This window comes from Mugil cephalus, chromosome 16 (genome assembly GCF_022458985.1).
Source record: "Mugil cephalus isolate CIBA_MC_2020 chromosome 16, CIBA_Mcephalus_1.1, whole genome shotgun sequence".
In the NCBI taxonomy this organism is placed as follows: Eukaryota; Metazoa; Chordata; class Actinopteri; order Mugiliformes; family Mugilidae; genus Mugil; species Mugil cephalus.
The window spans coordinates 20,492,424-20,506,384 of record NC_061785.1 but is presented as its reverse complement, the minus strand read 5'-3'; the positions used below and the strand labels follow the sequence as shown (position 1 = coordinate 20,506,384).

General features: G+C 39.0%; 1 protein-coding gene across 1 annotated transcript; it reads right to left on the bottom strand.

The window, feature by feature from the left end:
- Positions 1-416: 416 nt before the first annotated feature.
- dhrs7cb (dehydrogenase/reductase (SDR family) member 7Cb) lies at positions 417-12,879 on the bottom strand. The gene is made up of 7 exons (XM_047609914.1): positions 12,711-12,879; positions 10,991-11,147; positions 9,195-9,307; positions 6,419-6,629; positions 6,233-6,325; positions 1,514-1,675; positions 417-1,424 (listed from the first exon to the last, which is right to left on the bottom strand). The coding sequence occupies exons 2-7, from the start codon at positions 11,142-11,144 to the stop codon at positions 1,222-1,224; spliced, it is 936 nt and encodes a 311-aa protein (XP_047465870.1). The 5' UTR covers positions 11,145-11,147; positions 12,711-12,879; the 3' UTR covers positions 417-1,221.
- Between the last annotated feature and the right edge of the window lie 1,082 nt (positions 12,880-13,961).

Here is a 13,961-nt window from a genome sequence, read left to right as displayed (position 1 = left end):
ACGTCTGAAAAAGAAACAGAAACATCAGGTAAAGGGCGTACTCTGTGTGGTCCTGTACACGGTGAGATGAGCAACTTTTATTTGATTCACAGTCTGTTTAGCAATCATCTCCAGCGCTTCCTAATTGTCCCTCTCTCAATCGGATTCTGCTGTCTGCTGCAGCAGTCTGTCCATTTCCCCACGGGCGTCATTACGCTGTCCTCTCATCTAATAAAACTTAGCGTCTAAGTTGAGTGCAGGGAAGAGGCAGACAACAAATCGTGTTGTTTTTCTCTGTTTACAACAGATTGTGAAGCAGCACAACCAAATAATTAAAGCAAATGGTTTTCTAATGCACTCTAAATGTCCAGTTAGTATTCCCATGTCTGAATGTTTAAAAGGAAACACTCAAGAAAATGAGTCATCCCAGACCAGTATTAGAATTTTAATATTTTATTTATTAATTTATTTAATGTTGTATGAGAGCTGGCATGTCAAACCAGTGCTGGACGAACCGACTACAGGGGCCCAGGGCAAAAATAAAACATGGCCCCCTATCCATTTGAGTAATTTGACTGAGCACATATTTATATAGTTAAAAATAATAAGAGTCCCTAACAGTGCAGTAGCAGTGGTGGTATGTCCTAAAAGAGTAAAAGAGGAAAGTTAAAAGAGGAAAGTTAGTAACCAGTTGATAAAAGGAGCCAAATCATTTTCAGATGGCGGAGACCAAAACAGAACAAATAAGAGAGAGGGTGCTTCACACTTAGGTTGCCTATGCTCAATGTTTGATTTGATTATTTCCTGAAATCTATATTTAGTAGAGCTGATGGCACGTCTTAACTTGGTCTCAGTCGCTTTGTCTCGATTGCCCTGAGAGCGCGAATCAAGCCAAGGTGCAACTTAACTCAACTTAAACATTAGGCGTGATACTTCATCAAGGCACGAGTAACATGCCAGTATTGACATGGCTCTAATGTAATGTTAATCTTGCTCTGCGTCTCTTGAATGTGTAAAGGCAACTATCTGCTAACATGTCAGCTTTAGATCTTCAAAAATCAGTTTAAGGCATCTATTGCTTCGATTTACACTCAAGTGTTTTTGGTGGTTGTTATTAACCCGTAATACTAAACAACCTGAAACGGTCCAGACCAACAATTACATATCCGGCAAATCCAAAACAACCTCCTTTATTGCACATTTCTCTTTCTTTACTTCTTTACTTTTCATCCTGCCTTTTTCCTACTGCTCAGCCAGCACCGAGTCCTTCACTCCGGCGGCCAGCACGGCGAAGAGGAAAGGGGGGAAGAGGGAGCGGAGGTAGAGGGCCACCCTGGGGATGGGGTGGGCCAGCACGACCTCTTTCCTCTTCCTGTTCACCGTTTGCATGATCTCATTAGCCAGCACTGATGGGCGCACGCCGTGGGTCAGCTGGCCGGCAACGACTGAGGGAGAAGAGATAGATTCGGATTTAACTTTTCATACATTTGTGTCATGTAATTATAAATTTACACAGCTCAGTTGTTCTACTCACATGCAGCCAGTGCGTTTTGTTTGGGTGCGGGCTCCTTGGCGGGAGGCGGCTCGGAGGCGTTGATGAAGGTGTGACTGATGGTGCTGACAGAGATGCCGTACTCCTCCACCTCGGCCCGCAGGCAGTCGAAGAAGGCCTGCGCCGCATGTTTAGAGGCCGCATCTGGCGGTAGAACACACAGCGACACATAATCTTACGACTACAAAGGACGTGTGACAAGCCCATACAGACGTTTCATTCCATGCATCGCACAGAGCATTCTTTGTTTAATTGTTTTCTGTCTCGTCAGTAGAATGCTTCCTGGTTGTGACACAATACTGTGAGCAGACGACAACATGTCTGTTGGCCTCACTTGCTCTCTACGAGCCAAGCAGGTTATATTATATATTATACAAAAGGCATGAAATGTGCAGTTTTAGAAACAGGCACATAAAGCAAAGGTAAGAATAACAAAACACACAAAACTCAATTAAAAACTAAAACACAACCAGGAAAGACTTCCAGATAAAAATACGTGTCGAGAAGAGATTTACAGGAGACCACAGAGTCAGCTGACCTGATTTACAAGGGGCATGACAGAGCGACATAGCCAGGAGCGTAACCATGAAGAGCTTTAAACGTATTCAGTGAAATCTTAGAATGAATTCTGAAACAGACTGGGAGCCGTTGTACTAAAGTACTAAAGTTGGGATGATATGATCCCTTTACCTAGGTTATGGTTAAAAGTTGAAGCTGGCAGCGGAATTTTATAATAGTCTGAGGTTGAGAGAGTGATTTATTGTTCAGACAGGCAGTCAGACAGGTCTGACAAAATAATGCCTCTAAAACAGTCGCCGTGCCTTCAGAAGATAAAAGAGGGGACGGATCTTGGAAAGGTTTCTGAGATGGTAAAAGGGAAAAGGAAAGAAAAAGCACTGGGCTATGCAGCAAGTGAAGTCTGCGTTACGGCCACTGAGTGTCAAAAGGTGACAGTTGAGCATGGAGATTAGCAGCATTAGTTTGAATCATGGGCTTTAATACCGTCTAAATACACTGAGCCGACAAGAAGAGGCCTCATGTTGTCTAATGTGATAATGTCTAAGTTTCCTGAATCAGCTCTTATATTCTAATGGTCTAAACACATGTTCACATTTGTTTACCACTTAAGGACAAGGAACCACATATGTTATATTCATTCATCTTAATTTTCTACATGAAAATTAAAGATTGTGAAAGATTTCACAAAGTAGGGTTAAGTGTGTCTGAGAATGATGTCGCAAATGCCATTTAATGTGACTTCAGAGTAAAAATGTGGAACACTACTTACAAATATGTGAGCTTCCTCAACCGCCTGTACGTTTGGTAACTTAGTGGACTTGAAATATGTTACAAATGGATAGAGGTAATCTAACCATCATGGTGGTCGCCCACAGGGCATGTTCTAAAAATAGCACTCGTCACCATGAAGCTCCTCTAAAAATTGTATTTAATTGTGTTACTGTTCTTTTTGTATCAGTAACACCTGCGTCAATTTTATGTATGTATGAACTCGGACCTCGTCTGATGTCAGAGTTCAATATTGCACATGACACAAATCGCCACCTTTCTTTTTACCAAGACATGGAAGCGGGCTTGGCTACGTTGAGGAGCTAGATATGGGTTTTAACAACAGGAAAAAATGTCAGAAATGCAAAAGAAAACATACCATTTTCACAGAGAGTGGGAAAAAGCGCAAAAGAAAAGCTCAAGCAGTATGTGAAGAGATACTTCAGTTCGATATGTGTCACGTTAGCCTCCATGCTAACGCCCATCCTGGCGGCAGAATACCGGTGGAAAATGTCCATGAGTTAAAGTCTTGTGTGTCAGATTTGAAAATTGGTACAAATGTGATATGTATAATAAAAATATGTGAATAAAATCTATGCTTTTTAAATATAACATCACTGATAGTTTATACGGACATAGGTCAAAGTTCACGATTCATTCAAAAATGTCAAAAAAAGTGTTAATTTAATAAAGATGAAAAATATGACTTTAACCAAAATGCTATAAATGTGCTCATTCATGCAGTGCAGTCACAAAGGATAAATGAGATGTGAGAGCTCAAATCTTGAATGATATGAACAAAAATAAAGAATGAAAAATGTTGCATATTTAAATACATAGGTTCCTATCATGTTTTTCAGGAGGTTTGTATCAAACAGGTAGCCCTTCGTATCACTCAGTAACCTTGAAGTAGCTCTCAGCTTCAAAAAGTTCAGTGACCCCTGGGCTATAATAATTGAAAAAAAAAATCTTCTTTAAAAAAAGCTAAGCAGATCTTTACGTAACCCTTCGCTTGTTTCAATTCCTAGACGTAATAGTTTTGATCCTGAGTTTCAAAGAAAACTTGACATGAAATTATTACAATACTGATGAGAATAATAATATTAGTAATTAAAACACTATACAAATCTAACCAGTTTGCACAACTCATATAAAATTGAACATCAACCACTTTTTTTAAGTTTAACTTATTTTATTTTTTTGTGTTTTCATTGTTAGAGATGAATGTGTTTCACTCAGTGTGGCTTACAGATCCAGATCAGTTTCTCAGCCCAGGCCCAAGGTTTCCAGTTTACACCTAGGAAGTGAGAGTAAGTACACCTCACCCTCACTTCCAGGTGTGAAATAAAGTCTTGATCCCCCAGCATCTCTCTTCAAAGAGATATTTGAGGATGGAGATTGATTTCAAGTGATAAACCGTATGTATATAAATATATGAGGGAAAGAGAAACACCTGTACTAGTGAAGTGAGGATGCTTTGTCCTCACTTTTCTGGTCTAAAATTAAGACTGTTTCAATCACACACATACAAGTACCACTGTGTGTGGGTGTGTTACTGAATTCTGGACCTGGGCATTATGAGAATAGTCTTCTGTACCATTTCTTCTTCTTTTTCTTTTTGGGGATGTTGTTCTCCTGATCTTCTAACAGGGACCCCATGGAGCTCTCTGTCTTCTCCTTCTCCTGCTCTGTAGATTCAAGAGTCTGTTTGAGGTCTTCTGTGACCTCAAGGAGGGTCGACTGTTCCTCTTGCTATTCCATGTGCCAACATTCCATCTGCTGCTCGAAGATCTTTAAAGAGGTCGCAAGGTTGTTGTTGACAGTTTCCTGCTCTTGAAGTTGAGTCACGTGCAGAGCTTTGGATTTCTCCATTTCTTCCAGCAGAGAGGTTTTCTCCTGCTGCCATTTAAAGTTGTCACTGCAGTACTGCTCTTGAAGATCCTGGAGATTGACCTCATACTTCTTGATGGCATTTCCTTATTGTCCAGTTTGGCACCACTGGTGCTGCTGAAACTTCAGCTGCTGCTTAGACTCCTTCAGAGCTGCCTGGAGCTTTTGGTTACCTTCTTTCTACTCCTTTTCAATCAGGAAGGTGACTCTGCATTTCTTTTTCTTTTCCTTTTCCTGGGTGCAGGACATCTGCTGCTCAGCGTTGTTCAGAGAGGCAACAGGGTTGATGTTCTCATTTTGGTTGTCTTGAGGCTGAGCCATTTGAAGAGCTCTAGGTTCTTCCTGTTCTACCAGCAGGGAGGTTTACTCTGTTGCCATTTGACGTAGTCACTTTCCAGCTTCTCCTTTAGCTTCTGCAGATCGACCTCCATCTCCTTGTTTTCAGTTGTATTCTTAGTCATCTGGTCAAGATGGGAGGCCTCTGATGTTTCCATTTGTGTGATGAGGGATGACTTTTGCTCTTGCCAGTGGAGATGCTGAGCCTTCAGCTATTGCTCAGCCTCCTTCAGAACTGCCTGGAACTTTTGGTTCCCCTTTTTCTGCTCATCTGAAGCTGGAAGGAGACTATGCTGTTTTTCATGTTCTCCTCTAATGCAGAACATCTTGTAGAACATATTTACCAATGTGTATCTGCTTTCAAATCCATTCAAGCATTATTGTCATTTTGACATACATACAACTGTAATGCAGACGCTATGAAGTTGTGTTTGTCTCTGAGATCTGTGCAGACTTAAGTCTGTTTTTTACCTCTGCAGAACTAGACGCTGTACCCTACACATGTAGCCTAAGTACAGTAGCCTATGCCGGTGCAAGCCCTTTATCCTCGTACCCTCATCAGACTGGCTTGCTCTTTAAAAAATGCCACCCAAACACTAGAAGATGTTGTCTCTTTTTTGTCCTTCAGGTTAATTTTTGTTTCTACTTCCTACTTCACATTCAACAGTGATGACTGAAACATTTGCTACCTTCAAACCTCCTCAGTTAACCTTTCCTCCGTGTGTTCCATCTTTATTGATAAACAGTAATTCGTAAATTGCAGAGAAGGAGCAGTCAGATGAAGTTGACCTTCATCTCCGTAGTTTTGTCTGTATTGAGCAGCAAGTTGTTCTCTCTGCACCAGCCTTCAGGATGTTTCACCTCTTTCAGAATCATTATCAAAATTTCAAGGCAGAAAAAATATGCTGGCTATTGTGTACACCATCTTATATGGTCTAGGGCACTCTTACATTTTGATCTTACCTAAGAACAAATAAGATAGTACACAAGTGTTGGAGAATGCCACAGAAGTTCCTAAACAACAATGTTAATAACACTGGGAATTTTAAGTCTTACCTATCCATGGAGACCACAGTTATATGTATGGACCTAAAAGTTTTGGAGCTGTTCCTGATTTATTTTGTTTTTCGGTCAGCTTAACCTTCCATCGCTGAAATGAGGTCATAGTAACTTTTGTTGGCAACTCACATGAACTTCTGAATGGGACAGCCAGTCTGCCCTGGATGCTGTTGACCAGTACAATGTGTCCCGATCGTCTTGAGACCATTGTTGGAAGAACACCTGACACAATATTTAGACATATTAGTATTGAGATGATTGAAAAGGACGGACACAACCTGGCAGAATATTTGGTCATGCTTTCCTGGAACCCACCTTTGGCCAGAGTGCTCGGTCCGAAGTAGTTGACGTCCATGATGTTTCTGTCTAGTTCCAGAGAGACACTCTGAGCTGGGGCTTTCAGCTTCACGCTGCTGTTGCAGATCAGCACGTCCACACAGCCGTAACACTCTATCACCTCAGACACCACGTCCTCCATGCTGTCCATGTCACTGAAGTCCAGGATCACCAACTTTGGGGCAAACGTCTAAGAAGAGAAAGTTGTTACTTTACTATGTGAGGCCATGTCTCTAAGCTAAATATTAATAAGAAGTGGCTAGAAATACCATTTATGGTAATATAATCTGTCATTTTAAGCATATTCAACCTGACATATGAATTAATACTTGTATTAAACTAATGTACTTATGAAACCTTTAAACAAAAATAATAAGAGCGATAAACATTTCCATATACAGTTTTTATCATATTTGACACAGAAGGATTTTATTACAATGACTAAACTTTGTTTTTTCTTTTTAAATGCAGTTCATTGTATTTGGAACATTTCAAACATTTTTCTTGCTCTTTTCTCAAACAAGAACCTTATTATTTTGCTTTTGGTTAGGAAATGCTTGTGAATTTCTTTTCTGGTAAATATAGTTGCTATACTGGTTATGGAAATCATTTAAATGCATAATTAAATAATAAAAATTAACAAGTGAACCTTTGCAGAATTTGGTTGCATACACAAATCAATCACACTTAAATATATAAAAATGTCATTAATAATAATAATTGAATAAATTGATGTATATATTAAGATGACATTTTAAGCTTTTAGATAATCTGTCCTTCTCAGTCCTGAACATGGGGTGTTAATCTGTCACAAACAAGTGTAAAAGGGATATTTTTCAGTTTTACAGAGAGTTGCTTGGGACAACCTTTTCTTGCTCCAGGACGTTACTGCACCCTGCCAAGAAATAGTTGTTGTAAACCACAAACTGTCATTTCCACATTATTGTGACGCAAGCTTAATTAAAACAAGAAAAATATGTTAATTTGGGAGCTTTATTGGTGTTGGCAGATAGATTTATTTATTTTATTTTTTTTTGGTTTGGTCCAAGTTGTTTTGAGCCTGCTTCTGTGCATGCTAAGCTATAAGCTAACTTCTCTAGCTTTAACTTTTTTCTTTCCGTTTGACATTTTATGACAGTATATCAAGGACTGTTTCATATATTACTGCGTTTTTATTTTTTTTTAATTACCTTGAATTTACAGAGTTATTTGTTGTCATAAAGTTCCAGCAAGCTAATCACATTTTATAATTTGCAATGTCATGCTCTTGCGAACTAGCAATCCATTGCCAAGCTAAACTAGGATAGGACATTCTTAGCATTTTTTCACATATTAAAAATCAGTTTTCATAAGATTAGAGATAAGATTAAGATAAAATAAACATAAAATATAAGTATTATCTAGTAAAAAATGAATAATAACGTGATCAGAATTATATTATTTTATAAAGGTCCCTTTATTCAACATATCAAACATATCTTTATTATTATTTAAACATTCATCAAATCACATATTACAGCTTTTCATTTGTACATTTCCAAGTTAAATGTACGCCCAGTCTGATTCTGAATAAAACTTTTAACTTGCAGGAACCTAAAAAAGTGTGTTTGAGGCAGATTATATTTCAACCTTAACTGATCAAATGACATCATTCTATCAGCTTCAAATAAGTCTTTCACAGTTTTAATACCTGCATTTCTTCCACAGAGAAAACCCGTTATCTATCATCCCCAGAGGAAAATCTATATTTTTTAGTATTGGGGTGATTGGTGAAAGCACATCTTTTCCCCCCTTTTTTAATCCTATCCCAGCCTTTAAAGTAAATTTAACAATCAAATTACCATCTGCAACCTCTGTATCTTTCCGATTCAGTGGCTTACCCAGGTTGAATGCTTCAATATCTAGCCAGACGGAGTCTGGGTCATTCCGTATCCAGTCTACCAGATATATATAATATATAATTTAGAAAGGTTTCTTGATATAACAAGCTAAAACACGATATTTTTTTATAAAAGGAAGATTTCTTGTATCACTTCATGAAAATTGTCATAACATGAAAATATTTTTATAGCATTAACAAGATCTTGAAATTTAGCCTTTTGGTTTTTGGAAAACGTTAAGCACATGAACAGATGCAGCAGTGGAAATAGAAAGGTGAGGTGTGACCTCCAGTCAATGGTAATCCCAAGGAAAACAAACCCATCTGTAAACAGAAGGGTTTTTTCATTTTGCTTTGGGTCATTGTTCTATATATCTGCGTCTGATTTGGCCTGTATGTAGAAGATACGTGGAGGACTGCGTGCTGTCAGGTGCTGCTGACAGGATATCCTGCTATTGTATTGACCAGAGGAAATGGTGATCTGGGAGGTGGCGACAGAGCAGGGTTATGATAAAAACAAGGACAGAAAGTGATACGCTCCAGCCTAATCTTTGGCCAAATCATGTCAGCGTCATGTGTTAGTGTCCTGCTGACTATCTCTGACTGTCTATCATTTTTGTGGTATGGTTAAGGCTTCCTTTTCTGCTAAGGATTGTCACTGCACTTCCAAGAATATATTAATAGACATGAAGAAGATAATGTTTACTGGAATAGCCATGGTGAAAAATTAGTTGTTCCTTGTGGTCTGTCAAAAAGATGAGTCATCACCACCAATTACGGTACTGGAAGAATTTCCTCAGAGTCTGGGACGCCTATGGTATTTCAGATTAAAACTAATTTATTGTATTATGTACCAGTTTTATTCAGTTTCCTCACCTCTTTGGGGTCAGCGTCAGTAGTCAGGGAGTCATACAGAGACTCCAGCTTATCCCAGTTGGCCCCACACAGGATCAGTCTGGCACCGCCCTTATGGAAGAGGTGGGCACATGCTGGACAGAAAGAAAGAGCGTGTCGAATAACTCGCTTTTTTATGTTGTCGTTGAACATTGAATTAATTGACTGATGCCACTCTCATGCCCCTGTGCTTAACATGAAGTCACGAGTAGTTACTGAGTAACTTAGCCTGACCTAAAGACTGAAAGCAAAGGGAAAGAGCTAATTATATTTTATGATGCGGGTTTATGTGATGGACTAGTGCTTGGCTGGTAGTAGTTTTAGTGGTGCTCAGTATAAAATGAGAGAATAGACTGGAACATTTTTCTGTGACAACCAACAAGGGACCTCTGAACCTTAAATGTGGAGGCCCAACATATAATAGTGAGTTGAATGTACATAAAGCTACAGGTTCAGGAGATGCTAAGCTATCTTCTGGCTGTAAGATCATATTTGAGGAGCTGTCTGCCAATATTGTTATTGCTACATTTTGTTTTGTGAAGGCTGTGTGCTAAAATACAGCTAACATACCTCTCTTTAGGAAGCAGTGATTTCCTGAAGTGCTGTCATAGTGCTTTCTGCCAACATTCAATAGTCCCCAGGAGTCTGACACATAACCCACGTAAAAGCACAAACTGGTTTTCTGTTCAGACTAAATAAATTCTGTTCAGATTAAACTCATCTTCTATTACTGCTTATCCTCACTAGGGTCGCAGGGGTTGCTGGAGCCTGTCCCAGCTGTCATTGGGCGAGAGGCGGGATACACCCTGGACAGGTCGCCAGCCTATCGCAGGGTTAAAAAAGAGACAGACAACCATTCACACTCACACCTAGGGTCAATTTAGAGTCACCAATCAACCTAACTAGCATGTCTTTGGTGGTGGGAGAAAACCAGGACACAGGGAGAACATTCAAACTCCACCCAGAAAGGACCGAGCTGGGAGGCATCAGTGCTAACCACCAAGCCGCTAAATTATACCTAATGTCTTAAATTGTAAATTGTAAAGGTGTTGGTAGCTTTGGATAGAACCAGCCCTCATATAAAGCTACTCTTTGTATCATGGGAATTGACATACAACCTCGTCATTTCACTGCCATCTTTGGAACTGTTGACCCAAAGAGTTCAGTTCAGCTCAATAAGAAATTATTAATTTCACCTCTCTGATAGCCAAACGCACCTCCTCCTCCAGTGGAAGTCTTCTAACCCCCCTTCTGTGTCTCAGTGGCTTAAGGACACCATGTTTTCTTCTCAAACTTGAGAAAATTAAATACACGATGAGAGGGTGTGCCCATAAGTTCCATGTGGAAATCCTTTATTTCGTATTTTAACGAGTTGCAGGTCCTGCCAGATTAGACGCTTGTTTGTTAAATATTCATGTTTGTGATTTCTGCCTCAGCCAGAGTGGGACATGTGAATGTTGAGATTAATTTAGTGTACTGTTTATGTTTTATTAATTTTAATTTTGTTGCTGCCGTTAATTTTGTTTCCCTTAATGTAGTTGTCTGTCTGACATGAGAAAAGCACTTGGTTAATCTCTATTGCAGTCTGACAAAATATTACCTTCACTAAGCCAACAGTCCCCATATTATAATTTAGTATTTAGAAATCTTTCCTATGTCCATTTATTTTAAGGCTACCAAACAATAATGATGAAAAGACACAGAGACATGATTCACTACCTAAACCAATCACTACCTAAACTCAACTTTTTTGGAAACACATAAGCAGGACTATTTACCAGTTCCCACACCAGACACAGCATCAGTGATCACCACCACTTTGTTTCGCACCAGAGACTTAGACATGAACTGCATGACCTCATTGTAGATGTAGTACACCCCTGCTGCCACCACTATCAGCAGGGGCAATGTCATCACTGAGGGCAGGGCCATTTTCTGTAGAGGAGAAAGCAGAATGGTCAGTTTGAGGAATGTGACATGCTGACCTGCACCGTTCAGTTACTGCTCATAGGTCGTAAACGGTGCTCTTTACAAAAAGTGAATCAGACCGAAAGTAAATCCAGAAAATATGTGAACACCGGAAAGTCATTTTTTATTTGTTCTTTATCAGTGGCTCCTCTTTTGTGTTTGGTATCGATTGAGTCATGGAAACCAAATCATGATTCATGTTATCAGTGCATGTCAGGAAAACAGGTGCTAGTGTTGTTAAATTCAGTTCGTAAGTATTCAGCTCTATTTGCCAGAAGCAGATGACTAAGTAAACTTCCCTACAGAAGCAAATGAGGCTATAGATGTGCTTGCCTGTTTGTTTTTTCAAAAAAAGAAAGAAAGGAAAATCTTACTTGCTATCATATTCGTACAGCGTAAAAAAGTAGCAGCCATTTAGCTCAGCTCATAGTTTCCCCAATTTGTTAGTATTTTATTAATATTATTATTTTAACCATACCATATTTTATTTTGTGTTGATATGGTCACAATGTCTAGTTGTGCACGTATGTACATGTTGTTGTTCTGGGGTGAAGTTGAGCAAACAAAACCAAAAAGCTAGTTAGCTTAGCTTGGAAAAGAAGGAAACACATCAACAACCAGCCCGTTCTAAGTTTCACTGTAGCACGTTAGTGAAGTATAAAACAACATGCTCTATGTATGAGTGAGCCAGATGGCTCCTCCTGCTTCCTGTCTTCATGCTAAGCTAAGCTAACCAGCTGCTGCTTCAGCTTCATGGTTTCTGTAAATGGCCTTCTATTTATATAGCGCTTTTCCACCGACGGACACAATGGACTGTAAAATAAAACATACAGTCTATGATCGGTGCTCATAGGGCCTTGTAGTCACAATAACAATGTATTGAGCCGCTAAATCTCTGGTTTGTGAACAACTCTGCAAACTGGGCCCTGGAACAAACGAGTGATTTGGATCTTCTTTTACATCTAAAAAGCAGATATGTCGCAGCAAGTGTAAACTAACCCCTGACCAAAGATATTTTTAGTATCCATACAACAAAAGAGATTTTCAGACATATGCCTTAGACCTGTATTTGCATTCACTTATAAAGTGTGGTATTCTACTCTAGATGTGTTTAGTCTCATGAGACAACCATTTGCATTTGGTTGCCTTACTGACACACTTGCCATTTAAAGTGAGTTTCCGAGCAGCTAAATATATTCTGGCCATGTTGTCACCACACTGCACCGTGTCACCTCCAAGATATAGTCATAGGATACCCCAAGGGTGGGTACTGGAGAGGCTTATATTTATAAGCAATGATTAACCTTACTTGTCCTGCTTTAGTGGTGAAAACACATTAAGGTAATCACTAATCCACATTAAAACACAGGATGACTCCAGAGATCCGGTATCCGGCTCAGCTCCAATGTTTGGTCTGACACATGATTGAGGTTAGTCCACTTGTGAGTGCACATCTATAGCCCAGACAGACACGCAAACACACACACACACACACACACCTGTAATCTGTGTTATTATTGGTTCACTTACAGCGTGTACAAGGAGCTTATCCTTCAGCGGGACTGGCTGCTGTATTTTTTCTGGGTTTAGTTAGGTAACAGAGGCCCCTCTGTGTCCCTGGTCCATTCACACGACTGTGCTGCTCTGTGCGTCCGAGCCACTGTCGTCCACTGGAACTTGCTGCTTATTATAGCCTCCGCTCGAGTCAGCCATTAATACACACATATGTGGTGCACAGTATCTGAGGCATGTTCCCTTGTTGCCAGTATGAGGGGATGGATCACAAGTGAGAGTCCCAGTTCCACTTTGTGGTGACCGGGAAGTGTCTGCATTGCACTGCAGTTATGAAGCAAAGTTTCCAACTAATAATTTACACTGTTATAAATAACACCTTAACTCAGAAACTGAGAAAAAAATAAAATAAAGAAATGTTACGATTCCCCTTGTATGAGGAGCTATCTTATGACTGACTCACTATCTTATTTTTTTTTTATTTATTATATCATTTAGATATTTTGAGCCTAATTTGACTATTTTGTCTAATTTGAATATTTTGATGTTATGACATTTTATTAATTCTGCACCATGTATGTGGACATAGTCATTAGCAATTTCTAGTTTGACATTTACAGAATATTTTATAATTTTTAGAGATTATACAATACATTTGTATGTAAAGCTGACAGAATCAGTCCCACGTGGACTTTAACAGACACTTAAATCTTGTGTAATGAGATGCAGTTAATAGCATATAATTTACAGTACTGCATATGGCCCACAGCAGACCCTATCCCATGTTTTTTTAGGGGTTTTCCAGAGTTTAAGAAAAATCCTATTTGCCACTGAGACCTCAACTATAATAAGAGAGAATTCCCCTTTTGGTATGTTAGCTGTCTGTAGACCCAGTAAACACAGTCTTGGACAGAGGGGCACAGTTCTTTCTAATCAGTAATTTTCTACTTCTGCGTATTTTGTAGACTAGATTAAGATTTTGCATTAAGAACACATAATATATATTATTCTATATTATATAATTATTATATAATAATTACATAATATTGTTTGACTGGATGCCTCAGCAACGCCCTACAATATTAATTGTCATCAGCAATAATAAACAATGGCAGCATTACAAAAAAACAAAAACAAAACATCAGGTGAAACCCTTTAGGCTCGGGATAGTCTTACTGTATTTTTATTTATTTGTTTTTTTACTTAAAAGTTGTATTTCTTATTTTATTTCAAATTTATTAAAAAATATATTTTGTAGCCTATTGTTTT